This window comes from Camelus bactrianus, chromosome 1 (genome assembly GCF_048773025.1).
Source record: "Camelus bactrianus isolate YW-2024 breed Bactrian camel chromosome 1, ASM4877302v1, whole genome shotgun sequence".
Classification (NCBI taxonomy): Eukaryota; Metazoa; Chordata; class Mammalia; order Artiodactyla; family Camelidae; genus Camelus; species Camelus bactrianus.
In genome coordinates this window covers 24,876,611-24,887,085 of record NC_133539.1, presented here as the reverse complement: position 1 = coordinate 24,887,085, position 10,475 = coordinate 24,876,611, and the positions used below count along the sequence as shown (strand labels likewise).

General features: G+C 30.9%; 1 protein-coding gene across 1 annotated transcript in view; it reads right to left on the bottom strand.

The window, feature by feature from the left end:
* Positions 1–786: 786 nt before the first annotated feature.
* The window catches only part of LIPI (lipase I), a 36,089-nt gene continuing 26,400 nt past the window's right edge, over positions 787–10,475 (bottom strand). Inside the window, exon 12 of the mRNA XM_074369161.1 lies at positions 787–1,484. Within this exon, the coding sequence (XP_074225262.1) occupies positions 1,397–1,484 (88 nt within the window). The 3' untranslated portion in view covers positions 787–1,396. The remainder of the gene's footprint in view (positions 1,485–10,475) is intronic.

The window sequence follows — 10,475 nt, the reverse complement described above, 5'->3', positions numbered from 1 at the left end:
TTTATATGGCATCCCCAGAAAAATAATACAGCAGGAAATCAAAATGTAGACACTGTGACTATAGTTGACAGATTGGTTTAGGAACACACATAAAGCAAGCCTTGGGAGCATTTAGACAAAAGTGAGAGAAAACTGAGGCCCAGGAATTCCTGGACTGAAGGATAAATGGGAGAATGCCAAGGACATTTAGATTATTACAGTTGACCCCTGAGAAACAGAGTTTTGAACTGCATGGGTCCACTTATATGTGGATTTTTTTAAAATAAATACTATAGTACTATGTGGTCTGTGGTTGTTTGAATCCGTGGATGTGGAACCATGGATCTGGAGAGCTAACTATGGGACGTGAGCATCTGTGGATTTCGGTATCCTTGGTGGTTCCTGGAACCAATCTCCCAAGGATACCTAAGGATGACTGTATTTTGAATGTAATATATGTAATTTATAAATATAGCTATTAACATGTTTTGAACTTTGAAGAAGCACATAACATAGGGGTTAAAACCACAGACTCAAGAGACAGACTTCTTAAGTTTCAATTCTCATTTTGTACATGATTCTTGGTAAGTTAGTTAACATTTCTATGTCTCAGTTTCTCCATCAATGGCTATAACAAGGCCAATCTCACAGGGGTTTTGTGGGGATTAAATGAATTGATAAAGTATTAAACTGTGGCAGGAATACAATGATGTATGTTAAGTGTTAGTTGCCATTATTTTTATAATTATCATCATTATGGGCAGACACGAGTCAAAGTGTTGAATCAGTCTTCACAATAATGCTTAGATGACTGAAACATGGTGAGGTAAATTTAATTACTCAAGGTGATCATTAGTTAAGTGGTAGACCCAGGATCTGACATTAAAGATTATAGACCCATAGATATTGTGCTCCACAGAAATAAAGCCTTTATTTACAAAGCATTACAAAATGCCAAACAGATCACTAAACAGGTGTATCTATGTTTACAACATTTATATTAATCCAAGTGACTTCTACAAATGACAAATTTACAAATTAGAAAAAATATTAATTTATTTTATTACTGTAGTCTGAGTGGAAATGGTGTTGTTTAAACAGTATTTTGGAGAGATAAGTTTCTCTTTTGTTCTAAAGACATATTATCTATTAATAATAAGTAATTAATGGAAACATTCAATGAGAAACATTTAATTAAGGTAAATAGAAATAAACATTATTTAAAATATATTCAGATTGCTTTACCATATGCATTTTTAAATATTTTATATTTTTGATTCTTAAAAATTTATTTGAGTAGAAATATCTGAATTCCAGATTGAACAATGCATTCTAAAAAAAATACTGATTGCATTGTTCCCATTTACAAGTTCTTTAATTTACAAACAAGTTGTTACGTTTGATGGAAGAAGGTATTTTATATTTCATTTGGTGTGCATATGATTGGGCTGAGAAATATTTCTTCGCTTTCTTTAAGTACAAAATTATAGGTGCAAAGTGGTCGTCTGTGAAAGAGAATAAAAGAAAGAGAAAAAATAACTATTAATAAAACAGCAAAGTTTATTTACTTCTCATAAATATTGGAATATACTATGCCTATAACTAACTAGTTCTCCAAATGCAAGGAGTTGAAACAAACCTATAGGATCATTTCTACTTCATCTCATCTAGCTACATAGGAATGAATAGACACAATATTTGAAAAAGAAAAAATTCTCTGCATTTCAAAATCCTTTCTCCTTGCTGCTACCCTGGAATACTTATGTTGAATGGGAAATATTTTGGGATGCTGAAATAACTGAAAACTAAATTCAGCTCTTAGTGGCCAACCTACTTCTTCTAAGGTGATATCCACCAAGAAAGAGTTAGGCTGAACCACACAGACAAACTTTGTGAAATTATTTAATCTATCCTTTGCCACCGCTAAAAATGGAAATACTAATGTTTAAAGTATTCTACATCTTGGAGAGATGGTATATTTAGTATTTAAAGATTTCTGAGAAGTCAAGTCACTGTGGTGAATCAGATATCTTGTCTAATAATTTATCTTCCTGTTAATGTCTTGAAAGTCTTCAAAAAAGTAATCAAATAGAAAAAGCAAAGATTGGTCAAAGTTCAGGAATGGCGCTAAAGAAAAAAATGGTAGTAATAAATAGAAATTTCCTGGTATCAGTCATACTAGCTTAGTCAAGGAAGAAGGGTAATTCAACTGCACAGGTGCTGTTAGATCACCCTTGTCTTACACATGCCCTGCTCTAGATCACGAGATGCATTGCTCCCCATCTCCTTCTAGCATGATTAAGACATCTTGGAACACGTTTTTAAAGTATTCAACAGTATTGTTAGGTTAAACTATTCCATTTTTAAATAAATCAATTTCCTATGTCTGCTAATGGGTTGGAAAGTAAAAATATAGACATTTTCATCTTTAATTATAAAAGCTGATACAGGAGACTACAGTATTTTCCATTTGAAATAATACAGGCATCTTAGAATTTTAAGTTTAATACTATAAAAATAAATGTGAAATGACATTACCTTAGTGTTGTAAGATTTTTAGATATTAGCAAAAGTAGCTTTTTGTTAAATCATCAGAGATTAGAATGTAATTAAAAAATCAGACATAATTCTTTCTCCATTATTAAGAAACAAGTGGAAGGATGATTTTACCACTTCCCCTAAGAAATGTGTATATACTTCTGTCCACTTTTTATCTAGCCTGCTGCAGCCCTTATCCACTGAATATGCCTTCAATGCCGGATCTCCCTGATCCACCACACTTTTAACTTGTCATGGTAGGACAAGGGTGTCATTAGGCTTATTCATATATTACTTCAGTCATTAAGTAACAGTCCTGTTCACACATTTATAACACATTATTAAGGCAAGTGTGTTTTTATTTCTTTTCCACAATAAAATAAAAGCTCACAACCCTGTTACTATTGAAATACGTTCAAAATAGTAAATGCATATTTTTTATAAATATTCCACATTTTACAAAGCTTCTGCAGTCATTACAAAACAGTTTAGGTGGGTTCATTACACCTAACAAAGTTAAATTTTATCAAAACTATGAGAAAAGTTTATTTTCTTTGTTTTTACAGTGTGAAAAGCCTATCTAATTCTATTACCAGGACTCTAAGTTTGAGATCAATTATTCTATTTTATTAATAGTTCCTTCTCCCCAAGATAAAGTTAAACTCTACAATTTAGAAAAATGTGTGATATATGTTGAACTATCATAGAAAAAGAATATTTTTTTAATTTTAAAAAAGAACACTGAATATTATATTTCTAATTCTTTGTTTACCTCAAATTAGCAGACATGAACACAGAACACTGATGAAGTACAAACTTTAATAAAAATAATAAAAGAAATCCAAGGATTAAAAAGCACTCTAAAATTCAGATACAATTAGTTTTTAATTTTAATTCGTATACATCTTACAAAATTACAAGATATATATATATATCCTTCTTTATTTGAAAAAGCTCCTTAGGTCTTTTGTACAACATATCACCACATCTATGCATCTAGTATTCTTTAAAAAGTTATTTAGAATAAGGTTCCCACCACTGACAAAGGTGCCTATCCCGTCTACCAGATTCGAAAAACCAATAATTCACAGGTCATTGGGTAAAACTCATGGAATGGTCTTGCCTCAGTAATGGGAGTAATTAACTCTAATCCTAGCACTACTCCAGACCTGCCTAAAAAACCTTGAAAGCTAGAGCTGAAAGAATCAACCTGTTTATAAGTAACTTAATAGAATCTTGAGAATAAACCTGAAGAATATTTATAAAAATACAGAAGTATGGGTTCCCAGTGTGATAAAGTACACGTCTGTCATCTAATCAAGAATTTCCAAGATTGCAAAGAAGCAGGGAAATAGATCCTTATGAGGGTAAATCAATGAGAGATATTAAACGATTCAAATCAAACTTCCAGAGGTAAAAACTACAGTATCTGAGATGAAAAATACCATGGATAGGGTAAATATCAGCTTAGACATTACAGAAGAAAAGAATAGTGAACTTGAAGACATAGCAACAGAAAACATTCAGAACAAAATTCAGGGAGAAAATGAAATTTAAAATCACAGAGCATCAGTGAACTGTGTGACTACTTCAAGCAGCCTAATTAACTTGAAATTAGAGTCCTCAAAGGGAAAGGAGAGAGAAGGGACACAGAAAAAAATATTTCAAAAAAAGTTAAAAATTTAGATAAAATTTGATAAAATCTATAAACCCATAAGTTCAAGAAGGCCAACAGACACTAAACACAAGAAGTATGAAAAAATTTTCAAGTCACATCATAATCAAACTGCTTAAAATCAGTGATAAGGAGAAAATCTTAAAACCAGAGAAAAGAGGCTTATTTCCTTCATAGGAACAAAGGTAGAATAGTAATAGATTTATTATTAAGATCAGTGCATGATATAAGACAGTACAGCAACATCTTTAAAGTACTGAAAGTAAGAAAACAAAAGTCAAACTAGAAGTTTTTTACCCAGAAAAATTATCTTTCAAAATAAAGACATCATGAAGACATTTTCAGACACACACAAAAGTTGAAAGAATTCACAACCATCATACCCACACTACAGAAAAATCTTAAAGGAACTCCTTTAGTCATAAGGTAAATTATACTATTATACCATTACAATTATAGATGAAAATACACATCTACATAAGGGTTAGAAAGTACACTGGAAATGGTAATTATGTTGATAAACATAAGACTTTTCCTAATTATTTATGTCTTTAATAGACTTGTATCTCTTTAAATTAAAATTACACACTATTATAGAGTTTTTAGCATATGTACAAGTAAAATGTATGCCAACAAAAGCACAAAAGAGAAATGGGATTATACGACTGTTAAGGTTCTCATGTTACATATGAAGTGGTAAAATTCACTCGAACGTAGACTATAATAAAATAAAGATTATAATATAAACCCCAAAGGAACCACTAAAATAATCAAATAGTTATAAATAATAAACCCACAAAAGAGATCAAATGGAATCATAAGACTCATCAATTTATTCAAAATAAGGCATACAACTAAAAATAGAACTACCAAATGACTGAGCAATTCCAATCCTGGGTATATATCTGGGAAAAAAAAACATTAATTGGAAAAGATACATGCACTCTAATGTTCATAGCAGCATTATTTACAGTTGCCAAGGTATGGAGGCAACCTAAGTGTCCATCAATAGATTAATGGATAAAGAAGAGGTGAGATATATAGAGATATATATATTGAATGGAATACTACTCAGCCAAAAAAAGGATGAAAATTAGCCATTTACAGCAATATGGATGGACTTGGAGGGAATTATGCTGAGTGAAATAAGTCAGGCAGAGAAAGACCAATCCTGTATGATATTACTTATATGCAGAATCTTAAAAAAACAAACAAACTACAAACTAGTGAATGAAAAAAAAGAAGCAGACTCACAGATACAGAAAACAAACTAGTGGTTACCAGTAGCGAGAAGGGAAGGGGAAGGGACAATGTAGGAGTAAGGGAAGAAAAGGGTTATTATGGGATTATATAAATCATGTGTATGACATTTTTGAAAATTATAAAGCACTATAGAATTTAAAGAATCTTTCATTCAATTAAAAACTAAAATTAAAAGATTACTCTAACACCTAAAAAAAAGAAGGCAATGAGAAAAATATGAACAAAGTACAGACAGGGCAAATAGAAAATGAAATAGAAAGATGACAGATTGAAACCCAACCATATCTATAATTACATTAAATTTAAAGATTTAAATACTGTCAGTTAAATGTCAGAGGTCATCAACATCATTTGTCATTTGAGAAATGCAAATTAAAAGCACAGTGAACTACCTCTCCACAACTATTAGAATAGCAAAATTAAAAAACAACAATAAAACTGGTGAAGTTGCAGTTTTTGGTGCAGGAGAGCAATGGAACACTGTAAGTACTAGTGGGAATGCAAAATATACAGTCACTTTGGAAAACAGTTTGGCAGTTTCTTATAAAGTTAAACATACAATATGACCCAGCATTCTCTCTTCTAGGTATTTATCCAAGAGAAATGAAAATGCATGTTCACATAAAAGCCTGCAGGCAAATATTTAGGTTGGCTTTAGTCATGGACAGATGTCAAAAACTATGAACAAATTACATTTCCTCCAACTGGTGAATGAATAAAGGAACTGTGGTACATCCATACAATGAAATACCATTCATCAATAACATTCCACTGATATAAGTAAAAACATGGATGAATTTTAAATGTATGAAGCTAAGTGAAAGAAGCCATGCTTAAAAGGCAACATGCTATATGATTCCATTTATATAATGTTCTGGAAAAGGCAAAGGTAGGTGTAGAGGTTGCCAGGAGTGGGAGTGGGGACCTGGGTTGAAAATAAAGTGGCAGCACATGGTAGTTTTTGTGATTGATGGAAATGTTCCATATCTTAATTATGGTGGTGGTTACATGACTTGATGTATTTATTAAAACTCATAGAACTGTATACTTTTTATAAAATATAAAAAGTACATTTTACTGTTAAGTAAAGAAGTAAAAAGTAGTTTTTAGTCCAGATTTTCCCAGGAAGTCATCCAGGTACCTCTACCATGAATATTCCTCTTGGCCCTAAGTTTGAAGGCCACTGGAAATGTTCAGAACTATACTGTTTGTGTAGACTCCATCACAGTTTGTTATAGACAGATAATTACTGATTGCGTAGCTACACAGTTTAATCTGTACCATAAGGCATCACATTTTTATAACTCACATTCATAATAATTTGGCAGGGCTAATTCTCATTAATTGCACATTATCTGTATGGACAGATCTAAATAGGAAAAGCAACTAAATAGTTACAGCAATTATCTAGGTAATTAAACTTAAAGCATATATTTCAACCAAGCATCTGTTAGCATCCCCAGCCAGCAGGAAATGTTAAGAGTCTTGCTAACCACCCACAAAATGTATTTTAGTTTTTCACCCTGAGTAGAAATAACTGCATCTAAATTTTGTAAATTTAGTAAACTTTCATAGTCCAACCATTGTGTAGATCTTACATGAAAATTAAAATTACATGCATGCTTACGTTTTGCTCTGTAGCATATCCCAATGACTTTAACCTATTTCCAATTAGCCAATGAATAGTTGTATACAACATCTGTCCATGTAAAGCATGATTAAGAAGACAGTGAGTCAAATATAATAGTGGGCACATGTCTGTTTTTAATCTTTCCTTTCTCCTTATAATAAGTGACTTGAAAAGGAGAAATAAATAGAGAAAGCTATGACTGTCTGTAGGCTCACCAACATTCCTTGTCAAGGTGTAAACATCATGTGGTGAGGCAGATGATTTGAAAATGTTTGTTCAATGAATAAAACAAGGAATTTGTTTAAAGTGCAGATAATTGTCTATGCATAGATAGTGTTTATGACAAGCAACACTGGGGAAAAACAAAGTGCTCAACAATAAAGGAAATACTAAGTTGAATATTCTACAAAAGATGGAATATATTGGCAGCCATTAACTTAGAAAAAAATTGCTTATAACCAGGTCCATGATGTTGCATGGCTCCAAGTCCAGTGTGTTCACATTATTGTCCATGTGAACAGTGTCTCTTGAACCTTTTACTGTGGTGAATAAGCTGCATGATTCTACACAAAAAGCTTGTTTATAATTTAATGTAAATAATTAAATTCATGATTCAACAGTAGCATGTGTGATTATGAGTAAATATGAGAAAATATTAACAGTGTTATCTTTTAATTGTAGGATTGCATATAAAATTTTTCAAGTGTCCCACAATGGGAATAAATGACTATATTAATTTATAAAAATGTTTATTCCTGTAAAAATAACAGCAACTAAAAACAGAAGAAAATGACAACAAAATTTTAAAAAACAAAAGTTTGGCTTCAAGTCATTGCAAAGACACTTCTCAGATGAGAAATCTGAGTTTCTGTTCCCTTATTATTAAAACAAAGAAAATACTTAACTCATAGAGTTATTGCAACGATTGTAAAAATAGTATTTGGGATGTAGTACATGCTAAATAAATTTAACCATTATTATTAATCTTGTAAGTAGTTCACTAATATTAAGACAAAAACAAAAACAAAAACAAATTTATCTGGAATATCCCTTTATTACCTAAATCTTCAGTCATTAATCCTTGGTAGATAATTAAATTCCCTTTAAATCATGTATATCATCCAAAACATGCACCTTGGAAAAAAACTAAAATTCCCCTTTCTTACATGCTGGTTCCCTAAAGAAGGTTAAATTGAGTTTAGGGCAAATAACTCAGAAGATAAATTCCACTTAATGAGATAAATTTGCAATCAATGCAGGTTTCTTTTTCTAAAGTTCTTAACTCTGTTCAGAGTCTTTCAATATCCCCAACAACTCTGACAGGTGAGGATTCCATCACTGCATTTTAGTGAGAAGTATAGTAGAAGTGAGTAAAGAGTTGGATAAGAAGTTTATAAAGTATTAAGGAATGAAATTTTTACAATAAGGTGGGAGTGTTTATACGGTTGGAGAATGAGACATAGTTTCACAGAATTATTGGGAATAAAGCATTTTACTGATCATTTGAGCAAAACAGACCAGTGAGTCTCATATAATTATTGGCTTGGTCAGTCTGTTGCTTGAGCAAACCACCCTTGGACTTTTAACCAGGCAGTTTAAAAGAGAAAAGTGAAATGTTAAAGACTTCGGCACAAATAGTATACTGTAAATTGGTTTTCTGAGGTAGCTTTCTAAACTGAAGATGATTCTTCGGCTATTCTTAAGCAAATACTTACCCTCATTAAATCTAAGTTTCATGTATAATATTTTCAAAAAAATCTTGAAATTATTTAATGAAATGCAATACTAAATGCAATTTTTTAATATGAAGTAAGTAAGGCATAGAGGCCAAAGCTACAAAATAGATTTAAAGTTTATTTGAAAAAGGACAAATGTCTAAATTTATGCACAATGTGTCCATGATATTGGAGTAAATTATTTAAGAAGTTACCTTTATGTTCCACCTCATATTGTCTTATCAGACAAAATATTACATTACAGCCGTAGAACAACAAACACAACTATTAAAAAAAACCTAACTTACTTGCAAATAATTTTAAGTATCCAGATCTTGAAAGATCTGAATTTGAGTGTTCCAGCTTAGACATTCATTTATTGCTGTCATTCACCATTAATTGCATCAGCAGGTTAGAGTTATATTGAATATTTTTTTAGTTAAATAAATATTTAACTTCAGTAGAATATATTACAATCCAGACAATCTATGTCTAATTAATGTTTTGCCTGACTTTTCAAAATATTTTTAGTCTCTTTGTAATGGCCTGTTATGTTTGCCACCAAGCATCTATCCCCTTTCGGATAATATTACCCTCATCGTTCTTTACCCCACTCTCAATCTATAAACGTTGGATTAATTTGATCCCATCCCAAGTCAAGTGGGATTGCATGAACCATTATGAAGACTTTGGCTTTTATTAAGACTGTAGTTAAATTCCATGTATGTTTAGAAGGTAGGGCAAAAGTTCCTATGATTGGATGGGGAGTGTGTGAGAAAAAGACTAGTCTATGATGAACCCAGGTCTTCTGGCTTAAGCAAGTACAAAGATGTTTCTCCATGTTTCAGCTAGATTTTATCTTTATATTTTGTAAGAAATATTAATATATAATAAATTTAAAGCCATTCTATATCTCATATATATCAAAAGTTTTCTTATTTTATTTTTGTTAATAATGTTTGTGACACACGGATTTTATTTTTTTAATTTGCATAGAGGCAAATTGATTAACATTTTCCATTTGTTTTTCATCTTGCCTTTCATTATTTTGCAAACATAAATAATTGCCTGTGTTTTCTGTTTACCATTTTACATTTAATATATTATAATATCTATAACTAATTTCGTATATGTCATAATTAAGGTATCAAACTCTGTTTCAGTTGTCAATCATTTATTCTTGTGTCATTATTTGAAAGGTTACTCACATCATCTACAGAATTATGTTTTAGAGTTTTCTTTTTACTCCCTTAAATATATCTATATTCTTCTTCCAATATTATACTATTAAAATTATTGCTGCTTTGGAATTTGCTTTACTGTTTCACAGTTAAAGTTATAAATATTACTCTCATTATTCAAATTTTCTTGGCTCACATCAATAATTTGTTATTCTAAGTTAATTAGGAAGAGCTATTCATCTCTTATTTAGATTTTGATTGGAATCATGTTAAACTTGTAAGTGTGTTTAATAAGAATTGCCATTGCTACAACAGTAAATCTTCCATTCCATGAAGATTTATTTCAATAATTGCAGAATTCCATCCTTATCACTGAATTTTAAAAATAATATATATAAGTGGGTCTAAATTTTGGTCTCTTTTAGTTTGCTGGTTCTAGTTCATTCTATCAATATGAAATCTGTATCTAATTTTCAGTTGAGGAGAGTTTTCTT